The 15,163-nt window shown below is 61.9% G+C and overlaps 1 protein-coding gene across 4 annotated transcripts in view; it reads left to right on the plus strand.

Annotated features, from left to right (window-relative positions):
- RIPOR2 (RHO family interacting cell polarization regulator 2) overlaps nt 1-15,163 on the plus strand; it is a 64,640-nt gene that overhangs the window by 16,206 nt on the left and 33,271 nt on the right. For all 4 annotated transcript variants that reach the window (XM_036452883.2, XM_045586806.1, XM_036452885.2 and 1 more), the window contains exons 2-6: nt 10,185-10,311; nt 12,225-12,380; nt 13,546-13,624; nt 14,256-14,279; nt 15,104-15,157. In XM_036452883.2, the coding sequence (XP_036308776.1) occupies nt 10,211-10,311; nt 12,225-12,380; nt 13,546-13,624; nt 14,256-14,279; nt 15,104-15,157 (414 nt within the window). In that variant the 5' untranslated portion in view covers nt 10,185-10,210. The remainder of the gene's footprint in view (nt 1-10,184; nt 10,312-12,224; nt 12,381-13,545; nt 13,625-14,255; nt 14,280-15,103; nt 15,158-15,163) is intronic.

Raw genomic sequence — 15,163 nt, forward strand, 5'->3', positions numbered from 1 at the left:
CGGGAATCGAACCGTGGCCTCCTGGCTCATATAGGTTGACGCTCAACTGCGGAGCCAGGCCTGCCGGGTCAGACCTGACTCTCCACCGGGGCTTCCCCAGCGGGGGTGGGGGGGTTGGGGGGGGGGGTGCGGGGAGCCTGCCCGGGACAGTTCCCTCCCCAAGGTTACGTTCATCCGCCGAGCAGAACGCCTCGGGCGGGAGGGAGGAGACAGACAGCGTGTGTTTGTGGCCAGTGGACCGGAAAAGAATACAGCTGAATGCAGACAAGGAGGCAAGGGGATGGGGGGCTGGGGCTGGGGGAGGAGGCACTGACAGGCCGGCAGCTCGTCACGTCACGGTGTCACGTCACCGGGCCCCCAAGGGCCAGCCGAGAGGAGGGCGGGGCCGCGCAGCTGTCAGGAGAGCCAGCCCCTCGCCGTGGCCGTGCCGCCAGGAGCCGGGGACGCGGCTGCTCCTGCTCATCCCTCTCCACCTTCAAACCCGCATGCTCACGCCGCTCTCACGCATCCCCCCGAACAGGGCAGCCGCCCCGCGCCCCACGGGCCTGTGAGGGCGCCAGCCGTGCCTGCGCCCCGGGCACGTGCGTCGGGAATGAATTCGCGCCAAACGGCCGCATGTCCTTCCGCTCGGTTGGGCGGCCACGGCTTTTGGGTCAGAGTGCGCTCATCCCGCGTTGGCTGGAAACCGGCCCTAAAAAACAGGAGATGTTTTTTCATCCCCGGTTTTCTCAGGCTCTCCGGAGGACCACGGCCCAGTGTGGACACCACTTGCTCTTCACCTGTGCGTTACTTTTTAATGTGCGTTTATTGGTTTCAGAGAGGAAGGGAGGGAGGAGCGGGGGAGAGAGAATCAATGAGGAGAGAGAATCACGGACGGGCTGCCTCCTGCACGCCCCACACTGGGGATGGAGCCCACAACCAGGGCCTGTGCCCTCACCGGGAATTGAACCCTGACCTCCTGGGTCATAGGTCGATGCTCGATCGCTGCGCCACGCCGGCCGGGCTGCAGTGTAATCATTGATGGCACCCATTTCCCCGGAAGTGCTCCTGTTTCAGGGATGCATTGGACAACAGTCACCGGGCAGGGACGTCGGAGGCAGGGGAGAGGCTGAGTGGGTGGCCGGCGATTTCGTTTCTCCCGGGGGCCTGAGCGAGGCTGTCCTGACCGAAGACCAGGAGGATCGGCGCCCCCTGTGGGCACGGGGTCCTGGGCTGTCCCTCGCTGTGTCCGTGGGGCTGGGCATCCACCAGGCACAGCCTGTGGCCTCGCTTCCCGTCGACGCTGAAGGAGGGCGAGCCGGGGGCAGCGAGGAAGGTCTGCGGGGACCGAGATGACCTTGGGCTGTCAGTGACGGCGGCGGCGGAGGCGGTGAGACAGGCCGTCGCCGAGCGCCTGTCCTCTGTGCCACGCGTCCCTGGGGGTTGGCGCCACGGCTCACCTTTGGGCCCGGAGGCGACTCTTCCTCCTCCCGCACCCTGTCCGGAGCCGCCGAGGAACAATGGCGCCCTTCTCCGGCGCCTCCTCCGTCCTTGTCCCCCGAGGAGGACGGCGGGGGGCGGAGGGCGGGGGCCGGGCCGGGAGGGGGAGGGCCCTTTGCAAACACAAAAGCAACACAGATGGACGCAAAGGGCACGGCGTGCCTCCCGCGAGGAGGAGCCCGGCCTCAGGGACAGCTTCCTGGAACCGTCAATCCGTGGGTCACCCTCAGCAATCTGCCCCCCCCCCCCCAAAGTCAGCTGCTCACACTGGGTAAAAGGACACAGATCACATGGGAAGTAGGCAAAAGGGTGTGCCAGTGGGCAGGCACAGGTAATCCGGGCTGGGGCATTGCAAAGGCCTGTGGGCGGGCAAGGACCGGGGTCTTCACAGGGCTGGCGGCTCTGGTTTGCCAACAGGCTGCCCCTCTTCCCCTGGTACCAGGCCACTCCGGTGGGGGGGGCCGCATTTCCCAGGTGCGCTCCACACGCCAAAAGTCAACTGTCTATCCAAGGTCACGGCATGAAGCTTGTCCAAGGTCACGTGTGGGGTTTGTCCAAGGTCACGTGTGAGGTTTGTCTAAGGTCACGTGTGGGGTTTGTCTAAGGTCACATGTGGGGTTTGTCTAAGGTCACGTGTGGGGTTTGTCCAAGGTCACGTGTGAGGTTTGTCCAAGGTCATGTGTGAGGCTGCGAGAGGCTGGCATGGAGGTGTCCTCGCCCCACCTGCCCTCCGCCCAGGGTGCCACTCAAGTGTCCTCCAGCAAAACCTATGCCATCCTGGGGAGCAGAGTGAGGTTTGTCCCCACCCTGCCCGTCACCCCCTCCCACCCCGCCCGTCACCCCCTCCCACCCCGCCCGTCACCCCCTCCCATCCTGTCCGTCACCCCCTCCCATCCTGTCCGTCACCCCCCCCCACCCCGCCCGTCACCCCCTCCCACCCCGCCCGTCACCCCCTCCCACCCCGCCCGTCACCCCCTCCCACCCCGCCCGTCACCCCCTCCCATCCCGCCCGTCACCCCCTCCCATCCTGTCCGTCACCCCCCCCACCCTGCCCGTCACCCCCTCCCATCCTGTCCGTCACCCCCTCCCACCCCGCCCGTCACCCCCTCCCACCCCGCCCGTCACCCCCTCCCATCCTGTCCGTCACCCCCTCCCACCCTGTCCGTCACCCCCTCCCTCGGGCTGGAGGTCAGGGTCCCCAGAGCCGGAGTCTGGCGTTTCCTCCCAGCGCTCCCTGGCGCCAGCGCTTGGCGTGGAAACCTCCGGCAATGACGTGGGAGGGCAGGCCGGCTCCCCCGGCTCCCCCGGCCCCCAGGACCTCCCTCACAGCCGCCGGGACTGGGTCACGGTGGCCTTTGGCCCAGCGCGGGTGGAAGTGGCACGTGGTGCTTCCTTTTTAAGGGCTGCCTTTGGGTTGGGGTTTTTTTTTAGATCCTCAACGTGGGTTTCTTCACATTAAGATATTTTCCAGACGTCTTTTTTTTTTTTTTTTTTTTTTTTTTTGGCTCCGTCCCCACTGAGGGACGAAGCAGCCTCGGCCAGGAGAGGCCACCGGCACCCGCTGCCCGCTCCCCGCTCCCCGGCGCTGGAGGGCAGGGTATGGGTGCGTGTGGTTTTCCGTGGAAGAGCTGGTCTCCCTTCGTCACGGTCTGACCCAGCAGTCGGCAAACTCATTAGCCAACAGAGCCAAACATCCACAGCACAATGGCTGAAATTTCTTTGGAGAGCCACATTTTTTAAACTTAGACTTCTAACGCCACTTCTTTAAAATAGACTCGCCCGGGCCCTGGTATTTTGTGCAAGAGCCACATTCAAGGGGCCAAAGAGCCGCCTGTGGCTCTCGAGCCGCAGTTTGCCGACCACGAGGCTAACAGATCCACCCAGCCAGGCCTGCACATAGGCCCTACGTTTGGTGGAAAGAGACCAGGCCCTCTGGGCACATCGGAAGCCATTGCGGTTGTTAAAAAAAAAATGTTTTCATTGATCTTTTGAGAGAGGGTACGAGAGAGGGGTAGAGATAGAAGCATCGATGAGAGAGGAACACCCTAGACCAGCTTCCTCCTGCACGCCCCCTACCGAGGATGGAGCCCACACCCTGAGCACGTGCCCTGACAGGGAATCAAACTGTGACCTCCTGGTTCACAGGTCCACGCCTAACCACTGAGCCACACTGGCCGGCTGCTCTCTGCCTTCTACAAAGACACTGTGACGATCTCTGAGACTGTGGACCTTCAGGCCCCCTGTTTGTTAGAGCTGGGAGGGGGTGACGGTGTCTCAGGGGACAGGTGACGTATCCAGGGCTCACCTGAAGCGTGCTCTCGCTGACGATGGCACATGCTCGCGTAACTGGGGTTCAGGCCCTGCCCCTTCTCCCTGCGAATAGTAGTTGTGCACGGTGTCACCCAGGGGGCGGCCGGAGGGCGGGGGCGCAGTGACCGGCTGTGTCCAGCCACCTGTCCACGCCGCCGCCCCGTCTCCTCGCCCGCATACCCCTGGCGGAGCAGCTGGAGGGCGTCTGCCCCGGGGGGCGGAGGGGGCAGTGCAGTATTTTTGGTGCTGAAAAACAATCCCCTCCCTCCTCGGATCACAACGCCTGAGTTCCTGTCGTTCTTGTTCCTGTCATTCTCCTTCCTGTCGTTCTCGGAAGCCGTGGCCTAGTTCACGTCCGGATTCTGTGTGTCCCGTTTGCTCGCACGCTGCACCTGCAGTCCGCGCTCTGCGCGTGGTCAGCCCCCGGTCGGCGATGCGGTCTGAGAACACGCAGCGTGAGTGACAGCCCCCCAGCAGCCGGGCGTTCGAGCTCGGCAGGTGCTCACCGAATAGCTAACTGACCCCGCCATGGAAAACCAGCTCTTACAAATGTCTGCTCAGCCAAAACTGGTTAGCCTCAGTGGATAGAGCATCGGCCTGCGGACTGAAGGGTCCCAGGTTCGATTCCAGTCAAAGGCACGGGCCCAGGTTGTAGGCTCCATCCCCAGGAGGGGCCGTGCAGGAGGCAGCCGATCCATGCTTCTCTCTCGTCATTGATGTTTCTATCGCTCTCCCTCTCACTTTCTTTCTCAAATCAATAAAAATATATTAGAAGAGAAAAGAAAAAAGAAGAAAAGAAAAAGCAAGTCTGGGGCCGGGGCGAGGCGGCCGGTCCCTCCCTGCGCACGGCCCCGCCAGCCTGCGCCTCACACCCTCTGTGCTGTATTGTGCGCTGGTCTATAATAAGATGCCGGAATGCTGAGCGCTTCAAGTGCTGCTTTTTAAAGTGTTGTCATAACAACAGGAATGAAATGACGAATGCAGCTCCAGTGGGAAAGGACAGCCTGCGTGTTCCCTCCCTGGGGCCAGAGCTTCATGGCTCCTCCCGCACGCGATCGGGTCTGTGTGCTAGCTGTCTTTTATTTCTGTTTTATTTTATTGATTTTTTATAGAGAGGAAGGGGGAGAGATAGAGAGTTAGAAACATCAATCAGCTGCCTCCTGCACACCCCCTACTGGGGATGTGCCCGCAACCCAGGTACATGCCCTTGACCGAAATCGAACCCGGGACCATTCAGTTCACAGGCCGATGCTCTGTCCCCTGAGCCAAACCGATCAGGGCTGTATTTTCTTTTTTTAAATATTTTTTTATTGATTTCAGAGAGAGAAACCTCAATGATGAGAATCATTCATCAGCTGCCTCCTGCACGCCCGCCACTGGGGACCGAGCCCGCCACCCTGCCATGTGCCCTGACCGGGAATCGAACCCTGACCTCCTGGGTCATAGGTCGATGCACACGGCCGGGCTGAGCTGTATTCTCCTGCTGGTTCGGAGGCCAGGAACCAGTTAACCGCCGTAGGAAATAGGTGTTCGCGCGATTCCGAAGGCTGAATCGGAAAAGCTTTCAGATAATGTCCTCGCCTTCCTCTGCGGTGAGCTACCCCACAGGCTGTATTTACAGTCCGATCCCGGGTCCTACCTGCCTCCATGCGGTCAGCGGACACCGTGCCAGGCACAGTGTCTTTGCCCTATCTGGTTTGGCTCAGTGGATAGAGCGTTGGCCTGGGGACTGAGGGGTCTCGGGTTCGATTCCGGTCAAGGGCACAGGCCCTGGTTGTGGGCTTGATCCCCATTAGGGAGCATGCAGGAGGCAGCCACTCAATGATTCTCTCTCACCTTTGATGTTTCTCTCTCTCCCTCTCCGTTCCTCTCTGAAATCAATAAAAATATACAGGGGAAGGGAAAGAGAAACATCCATCAACCTTTGTCCTGTTGGTTCAACAGGAGGGGTCCCAGGTTCGATTCTGGTTAAGGCTTGGGTTGTGGGCTCCATCCCCAGGAGGGGGCGTGCAGGACGCGGCTGATCCATATTCTCTCTTATCCTGGATGTTTCTCCCCCTCCCCTCTCCCTCTCCCTCTCTCTCTCTCTCTCTCTCTCTCCCTCTCCCTCTCTCTCTCTCTCTCTCCCTCTCTCTCTCTCTCATTAGTCGCCTGTCCGTAATAGGCACCTTGCCGCTGTGTAATAAGCAGACTCCTATTTTTAGGATTCGCCCCAAATACTCATTGCCCTTAGCAGGCTATTTACATCTGGCCTGCGGGCCTCTTCCAGACGGAATTGTACTCCTGCTCCTGGACCAGATGTGTGTGGGGGGGGGGGGGGGGGGGGGGGGAGAGGGGGGAGAGGGGGATGCGGCGGGCGAGGAGTGGGGGAATGCATGGTTAGGAAGGAAGGGTGAGGGGTGTGCAGGAGGCAGCAAATCCATGATTCTCTCTCCCTCTCCCTCTCTGAAGTAAATAAAAAAATATATTATTTTTTTAAGCACAGATTCTGGGGTGGGGGTGGGAGGGAACATTCCTGAGAATGTCCCAAGCAGAAGCCCCATCCCCACCTCCTAGGAGTGGGTGCCCCCACGTCCCGCCCGGATCAAAGCGCTGGTGAGTGCCCCGCGGTGAGTCAGCGCCTGGACCTGCAGGAAAGCTGGGATCCGGGCCCTTCTTCCTTGGGGAGGGGCTGGCGTCCGGCCTCTGGGGACCCCGTCCCTGTGCGGGCGGCCTCCCCGGTGCACATCCCAGTAGCGGTGTTCCCTCTCCTCCTGTCCCCCTGGGTACCCGCGGCTTCCCTGAGTCTGGGCGGGGCGATAGACAGGTCCCTGCCGGGCACCCCAGGGCACTGTCTGGGGCCCCGCCTGGGCGGCTGCGCGTGGCCATGGGTCGGTCCACACTGGTGAGTCTGGACCCCAGGGAGCAAGTGGCTGAGCAGGTGCACGGGACTGAGGGGTGCAGGGGACTGAGCGGGGTGCGGGGGACTGAGCGGGGTGCGGGGCACTGAGTGGGGTGCAGGGCACTGAGAGGGGTGCGGGGCACTGAGCGGGTGCAGGGGACTGAGCGGGTGCGGGGGACTGAGCGGGTGCAGGCACTGAGCGGGTTCAGGGGACTGAGCGGGTGCAGAGGACTGAGCGGGTGCAGGGGACTGAGCGGGTGCGGGGCACTGAGCGGGTGCGGGGCACTGAGCGGGTGCAGGGGACTGAGCGGGTGCAGGGGACTGAGCGGGTTCAGGGGACTGAGCGGGTGCGGGGCACTGAGCGGGTGCGGGGCACTGAGCGGGTGCAGGGGACTGAGCGGGTGCGGGGGACTGAGCGGGTGCAGGGGACTGAGCGGGTGCAGGGGACTGAGCGGGTGCGGGGGACTGAGCGGGTGCAGGGGACTGAGCGGGTGCGGGGACTGAGCGGGTGCGGGGCACTGAGCGGGTGCAGGGGACTGAGCGGGTGCGGGGACTGAACGGGGTGCGGGGCACTGAGCGGGTGCAGGGGACTGAGCGGGTGCAGGGGACTGAGCGGTGCAGGGCACTGAGAGGGGTGCGGGGGACTGAGCGGGTGCAGGGCACTGAGCGGGTGCGGGGGACTGAGCGGGTGCAGGGGACTGAGCGGGTGCAGAGGACTGAGCGGGTGCGGGGGACTGAGCGGGTGCGGGGGACTGAGCGGGTGCAGGGGACTGAGCGGGTGCAGGGGACTGAGCGGGTGCGGGGGACTGAGCGGGTGCAGGGGACTGAGCGGTGCAGGGCACTGAGAGGGGTGCGGGGGACTGAGCGGGTGCGGGGGACTGAGCGGGTGCAGGGGACTGAGCGGGTGCAGGGGACTGAGCGGGTGCGGGGGACTGAGCGGGTGCAGGGGACTGAGCGGGTGCAGGGGACTGAGCGGGTGCGGGGACTGAGCGGGGTGCGGGGACTGAACGGGGTGCGGGGCACTGAGCGGGGTGCAGGGGACTGAGCGGGTGCAGGGGACTGAGCGGGTGCGGGGGACTGAGCGGGTGCGGGGCACTGAGCGGGTGCAGGGGACTGAGCGGGTGCAGGCACTGAGCGGGTGCAGGGGACTGAGCGGGTGCAGGGGACTGAGCGGGTGCAGGCACTGAGCGGGTGCAGGGGACTGAGCGGGGTGCGGGGCACTGAGCGGGTGCAGGGGACTGAGCGGGTGCGGGGCACTGAGCGGGTGCAGGGCACTGAGCGGGTGCGGGGGACTGAGCGGGTGCAGGGGACTGAGCAGGTGCGGGGGACTGAGCGGGTGCAGGGGACTGAGCGGGTGCGGGGGACTGAGCGGGTGCAGGGGACTGAGCGGGTGCAGGGGACTGAGCGGGTGCGGGGCACTGAGCGGGTGCAGGGGACTGAGCGGGTGCAGGGGACTGAGCGGGTGCAGGGGACTGAGCGGGTGCAGGGCACTGAGCTGGTGCGGGGCACTGAGCGGGTGCAGGGGACTGAGCGGGTGCAGGGCACTGAGCGGGTGCGGGGGACTGAGCGGGTGCGGGGCACTGAGCGGGTGCAGGGGACTGAGCGGTGCGGGGACTGAGCGGGTGCAGGGGACTGAGCGGGTGCGGGGCACTGAGCGGGTGCAGGGGACTGAGCGGGTGCAGGGGACTGAGCGGGTGCAGGGCACTGAGCGGGTGCGGGGCACTGAGCGGGTGCGGGGGACTGAGCGGGTGCAGGGGACTGAGCGGGTGCAGGGGACTGAGCGGGTGCAGGGGACTGAGCGGGTGCGGGGCACTGAGCGGGTGCAGGGGACTGAGCGGTGCGGGGACTGAGCGGGTGCAGGGGACTGAGCGGGTGCGGGGCACTGAGCGGGTGCGCCTCTGGCTGCGGCTCCCTCTCCCCTTTCTTCTCTCTTCTCTGGGGTTCTCATCGCCACCTCCACCGTCCGGCTTTCTTTGGGGGGCGCTCCTGTCTCCACAGCAGCTGGAGCTTATCTTCCAAATACACTTCAGCGGAGGCCGGGCCGGTGTGGCTCAGTGGTTGAGCATCGACCCATGAACCTAGAGGGAGCTCGTTCGGTTCCCTGTAGGAACACAGGCCCGGGCTGTGGGCTCCGTCCCCAGTGGGGGGCGTGCAGGAGGCAGCCGGTCAGTGATTCTCTCTCATCATTGATGTTTCTCTCTCCCCCTCCCCCTTCCTCTGGCTCTAAATATCAATAAAAAGATTAAAAAAAAAAAAAAACACCCACAAGGACCCTCCGGGGAGGAAGAGAGCCGAGTGTCCCTCACTCCTCTCTGAAGGCGCCCGGTGCGGGGCGTCCCGCTGGGTGCAGCCTGCGACACGGGGTTTGAAAGCGAGGCGGACAGCCTGGGCGCTGGCGTGGCCTCGCGGTGCTTTTGCTGCTGCTGTTGAAAGGAGTAAACATCACAACGTGTTTGTGGGGTGTGGGTGTGTGTGGGTGTGTGTGGGTGTGTGTGTGTGTGTGTAATTTAACATTTATTTTGAAAAATAAGCTTTAAAAGCATCCATGGCTGGCTGGGACCGGGAGTCTCTCCACATGGGTACGGGGATGTTCGGGTGCTGGGACTGACTGCTTGTGCTTACACAACCGACAGACTGGATGTAAATAACTCAATTAAAACACACACACACACACACACACATTTTATTAATTTCAGAGAGGAAGGGAGAAGGGGAGAGAGAAAAACATCCGTGATGAGAGAGAATCATGGATCGGCTGCCTCCTGCACGCCCCCCACTGGGGATGGAGCCCAAAACCCGGGCCTGCGCCCTCACTGGGAATCAAACCGAACCATGACCTCCTGGTTCATAGGTCGATGCTCAACCACTGAGCCACACCAGCTGAGCATAACTCAATTTTTTAATATATTTTATTGATTTTGTACAGACAGGAAGGGAGAGAGATAGAGAGTTAGAAACATCGATGAGAGAGAGTCATCAATCAGCTGCCTCTTGCACACCCCCCACTGGGGATGTGCCCACAACCAAGGTACATGCCCTTGACCGGGATCAAACCCCGGACCCTTCAGTCCCCAGGCGGACGCTCTATTCATTGAGCCAAACCAGTTTTGGTGGCATAACTCAATTTTTAAAAAAAATTATTAAAAGGATAAGAGCCAAAAATGTACGTAATATGAAAAAACAAGAGAGAGCGCCTGCTTCCTCTTCAGGGCAGTGAGAAGTCACTGTCGTGGAGGAAGGAGCCAGGGGGAGGTCGGTCTGAAGGCGTGGTGGAAGCTTGTTTAAAAAACAAGTCCCCGGAGACCGGGTGCCCATGATGGGGGGCCTTTGTTTCTGGGCTGTCCCTGTCCCCCAGGCCAGCCTCTGCGTCCCCTGAGGGCGCCCTCCGCTCAGGGAGGCCTGGGCGGCGGGTCCCAGCCGGCAGGCTCCTGACTCACCTGCCCCCGTGCACCTGCCTGGCAGCTGACACGCGTAGGGCTGTCTGTCTGAACCTGCCCTGACTCTCCTCTTCCAGGGCTGCCGGCCAGACTCCCCGAGATCATGCTGGTGGGGACCCAGTCCTTCTCGCCCGGAGGGCCCAATGGCATCATCCGGAGCCAGTCCTTCGCGGGGTTCAGCGGCCTGCAGGAGCGGCGGTCCAGGCAAGTTGGGGCTCCCCCGGGTGCGGCTGAGGAGCAGCGAGCTCTGGTGCTGAGCAGAGCATGTGTGCACCGGCCTCGGCACGTGCAAGCGAGCATGCACGCGCACATGCAAACATACACGCACACGTGTAAACGCACACACGTGCACATGGACACACTCTGACTTTCATTTCTGCCTTGGAAAATATGTCAGCCACCCCAATGGAGCACTGTGAATTCTTTTCTTGTTAAAAAATATATGTATTTGTTAATTGATTTTAGAGAGGAAAGGAGGGAGGGAGAGGGAGAGGGAGAGGGAGAGAGAAAGAGAGAGAGAGAGGGAGGGAAAGAGAGAGAAATATCAAAGGTGAAAATCACGGATCTGCTACCTCCTTCACGCCCCCCACTGGGGATCAAACCTGCAACCCGGGCCTGTGCCCTGACCGGGAATCGAACCGTCACCTCCCGGCTCATAGGTCAATGCTCAACCACTGAGCCACACCAGCCGGGCTGTGACGTTTCTGTTCCATCACTCAGATTTTCTCCTGCAAAGGAGGTGGCTGGAGATATAGGAAAAGCTACGAGTATTCGGGGGTAGCTCTCCCTACTCCCCCCCCCCATTTTTAGGTCTTTTGATATAAACATCACCCAAGCTTCCTGTGTTTGAGCCGTGTGTCCCCTCCGAGCTACGCAGACCCGCCGTCCCCACGCCTCCGTCGTCAGGGGGCGCTTTGTAAAAACCGCCTCCGGTGTTCCACGTCCGTCCCCCCCCCCGTGAGGTCAGGGGTCCGCTCAGGGTTTTCCCCTTTCTTGTTCCCTTTGGGGAATACCTGGGTCACGCCTGTGGCTGTTGGCGGGTGGACATTGCATGTTTTTGTACAAAACAGGAAAGGCTGGTCACTTATCCATTGCAACATCCTATGTTGTCCTTTTCTTACACGTTTGGTTTGCTACCTTTCCTCCCCACACCCCTTTTTTTTTCCTTTTGACCCCCTTCACCTCTCTAGCTCACCACCCACCACCACCTCTGGTGACCGACCTCCAAGCTGTTCTCCATCTCTGGGCTGAGTGTGTGTGTGTGTGTGTGTGTGTGTGTGTGTTTACATTACACCTGGAAGTTACATCATTCGGCATTTGTCTTTCCCCGTCTGACTTCTCTCCCTCGGCATGACACTCTCTGGGTCCCTCAGTACGTCCCAAAGGGCACGATGAGTCAGACTCCATCGTACGTACGCAGGCCCATCGCAGCGTCTCCATTCTCTCACTCCCCCGCGCACCCTGTCCTCACGGGGGCGTGTGAATCACCGTGAGCTAGTGCTTTTGTTTCCTTTGGAGAAGCACCCAGGCGTGGCGTGGCTGGATCCTGGCCGCCTCCCTGCCGCTCACAGGGACACCGGGCTTTAGGTTAAACCCAAGCCGAACGTCCTCCGTGGAAACGGAGCTTAAGAAAACCCCGTCAGCCCAGCCCTGTGTGCCGCGCCTTCACACCACGCAGGGGCAGCCGTGTGTCCTGCTTACGGCGCTTTATCACAAAGGCAGTCGCTCACACCCAGTCTAACTAGGAGATGCTCATGCCTGCTGTTGCTAACGCACGTGTTTTTTTTCAGTCGGTGTATGTTCTTCTGCCTGATTCTTATTTCCGCTGGGGGGCGTGGTGCCTTGGTTCCCTGTGGGGTCCTGGTTACAGGGGACGCCTTTCCTCGGAGCGTGTGTCCCCTGACTGGAGGAAGCCGCTGCCCAGGACGCTCCCAGACCTCAGCGCTTACGCTAACGCCGAGAAACGCAGCGTCGGCTGGCCCCTCGGCGTCCTTCCGCCCGGGCCGTGCCTTCCCCCAAAGACACGGTCACAAACAGGAGACGACGGGAGGCATCTCTCCCGCAGAATCCTTCCGGTCGCCCCCGAGCTGCCATTCCTGCTCTGCCCCCTCTCGCAGGTGTAACTCCTTCATCGAGAATGTGTCTGCGCTCAAGAAGCCCCAGGCCAAGCTGAAGAAGATGCACAACCTGGGGCACAAGAACAGCAGCCCCCCGAAGGAGCCGCAGCCCGCCCGCGTGGAGGAGGTGTACCGGGCGCTGAAGGGCGGGCTCGAGTAAGTGCGCCCCCCTCTGTGGCCCCTTTCTGTCCCCGACACCGGGGGCGGGGCCACGGGAGCAACGAGGCTCACGAGGTCACTTCAAAATGTCCGTTTCTGTAGAAGATGTTTTATTCTTTCTTTTTTAAAAAAAATAATAATAATACATTTTTACTGACCGCAGAGCGGAAGGGAGACAGGGAGAGAGAGAAACATCAGTGATGAGAGAGAATCATGGATCAGCTGCCTCCTGCACGCCCCCCACTGGGGATGGAGCCTGCAACCTGGGCCTGTGCCCTGACCGGGATCGAACTCTGACCTCCGGGTTCATAGGTCAATGCTCAACCCCTGAGCCATGCCAGGCGGGCGTAGATGTTTTATTCTTGCACCATCACCGAGGAAGCCTTAGATTAACCCCAAAGATGGGACATTTGTTGGGGTTCGGGGTGATGCCCAGTCAGTGAGAAGGGGAAGGAGCCATGTGTGTGACTGGCCCCGTGGAGTCCTGGCTTCGTGTAGCCGTGTGCACAGGAGGTCCGCTTCAGCGCCGGCTGAAGACGGTTCTGGAACATCCCCCACCCCAGGCACGCTGTGTGGAGCCAGACAGAGCTCTGAGGGCCAGACCCAGCCACCCCCACTCGCCATCCCTGCCCCCACCCCCCACCTCTCCCCTCCACGCCGGTGTTTCGTTCGGCCCTCACCTCCTGGGGGTCTCCCTTTGGCCACCTGGACCGTCCGGAGGCAGCGCCAGAGCTTAAGCCTGTGGAGAGATTGGGAACAACAGCCCCTCGTCCCCACACGCTGCCCCGGGGCCAGGCTCAGGCCCTCCCCTCGGAGGAAGCCAGCACCCGGTCCCGTCCAGTGAGGCCCAGGCCCCCCTTGGAGGGAGGCCGGCACCCGGGTCCCGTCCAGTGAGGCCCAGGCCCCCCTCGGAGGGAGCCGGGCCCGTCCAGTGAGGCCCAGGCCCCCCTCGGAGGGAGCCGGCACCCGGGCCCGACCAGTGAGGCCCAGGGCCCCCTCGGAGGGAGCCGGCACCCGGGTCCTGTCCAGTGAGGCCCAGGCCCCCCTCGGAGGGAGCCGGCACCCGGGCCCGTCCAGTGAGGCCCAGGCCCCCCTCGGAGGGAGCCGGGCCCGTCCATCCGCAGCGGCCGCCGTGTTCAGTCGCCTCCTCCTGTGTTCGCAGCGAGTACCTGGAGGTCCACCAGACGGAGCTGGACAAGCTGGCGGGGCAGCTGAAGGACATGAGGAGGAACTCCCGCCTGGTGGGTGCCGCGCCGGGCTGACCCCGTGGGTGTTGGTTGGTTGCTGGTGTGGGTTTTTGCAGGTTTGTTTTTTGTGGGGTGTTTTTGTTTTTGGGGGGTCGGGGTTGGCTAAGTGTCTTTTCCTACTGGATGGAGATCGATACAAAGAAGAACCTTCCAGAAAAGCCGACCCACCCTGGCCGGTTTGGCTCAGTGGTTAGAGTGTGAGCCTGCAGCCTGAAGGGCCAGGGGTTCGATTCTGGTTAAGGGCGTGTACCTTGGTTGCAGGTTTGGGTCAGGACATGTGTGGGAGGCAATCAAGGAGATCTCTCTCTCCCTCTCTCTCTCTCTCTCTCAATCTCTCTCTCTCTCTCTGTGTGTGTGTCTCGCCTGCTCCGTTCCACTCTCTCTAGAAACAATCCATAGAAAAATACCCTCGGATGAGGGTTAACAAAAACGAAAAAGCACTCTCACTGGTATTTAAAATAACCCAGATTTTTACTCTTTTAAAGCAAATGCCAGAAATCCCAGCAGACCTGTGTGGCTGGTCCTGTTTCACGGCCGTGCAGGCCCGCAGCCCGAATCCCTCTGCTGACGTCGGTGGCGGTTTTTGCAGAAGACAACTTTTAATTGTTTTTATGTTTTATTTCAGGGTGTGCTGTACGACCTGGACAAGGTGAGTGACCGTTCTGTGATTGGGGGGGAGGGGGGGAGGGGGGGACGTAAGCCCGGGGTCCCCTCTGAGGTTCAGAGAGCCTAGAGAGCCGGTGACCGTTCTAAACCTTTACCTGAGTTTGAGGCGTCAGGACCGCCACCTCCAGACCCAGAAAACGCCCTGGCGGTTGGCGTCGGGCACGGAGACATTTAGGACGTCCCGGGCATGGGGAGGCCCTGCCCGTCTTCTCAAATCCCAGCTGCCCCCGGTCACCAGACCAGACGCCTGGACTGGAAAATGCACTGAGTTTACGCTCCACAAGAAAGCCGGCGATTCCGGGGAGGCTGTGCACGGTCCCGTCCCCGAGAACTGGTGTCCGGCCCCGGAGGGAAGCCGGTTTCCAATGGGGCGTTTCAGCTCTCCGCGCCCGTGTGCGGTGCAGTCTGCTCCGGGCGCGGGGAGGCAGCGGGTGCAATGGGGACAGCCGTCAGGGACGAGAGGCGTCGCGATGGGACGACGCACCTCCTGTTCAGAGTCGGTGTGCAGCGAAGGGCGTCCCTCTCCGAGCTGAGAGCACGGGTTCCGCCCTCCGGGGGACTCAGGTGTTGCCGTCCCCACGGAGACCCAGGGAGCCACCAATGGCCTCCCGGGTGCGAATCGCCCCGCCCCATGGCCGGCAGCCCCTTCGGGGCGCGGACGGAAGTGCCCTCCGGTTCGGGCTGGGGCTGAGTAGCTGCAGGGACAGGACGGGGCATGGCGAGCGAGAGGAGGCTGGCCGGTCGGTCACAGGCCGGACCGTCTGCGTGGTGATGACCGTCCTCTCTCACGGCTCCCTTTCCTTCCAGCAAATTAAAACGATCGAGCGGTACATGCGGCGCCTGGAGTTTCACATCAGCAAGGTAACT

The sequence above is a fragment of the Pipistrellus kuhlii genome, unplaced genomic scaffold (assembly GCF_014108245.1).
Source record: "Pipistrellus kuhlii isolate mPipKuh1 unplaced genomic scaffold, mPipKuh1.p scaffold_m20_p_24, whole genome shotgun sequence".
Classification (NCBI taxonomy): Eukaryota; Metazoa; Chordata; class Mammalia; order Chiroptera; family Vespertilionidae; genus Pipistrellus; species Pipistrellus kuhlii.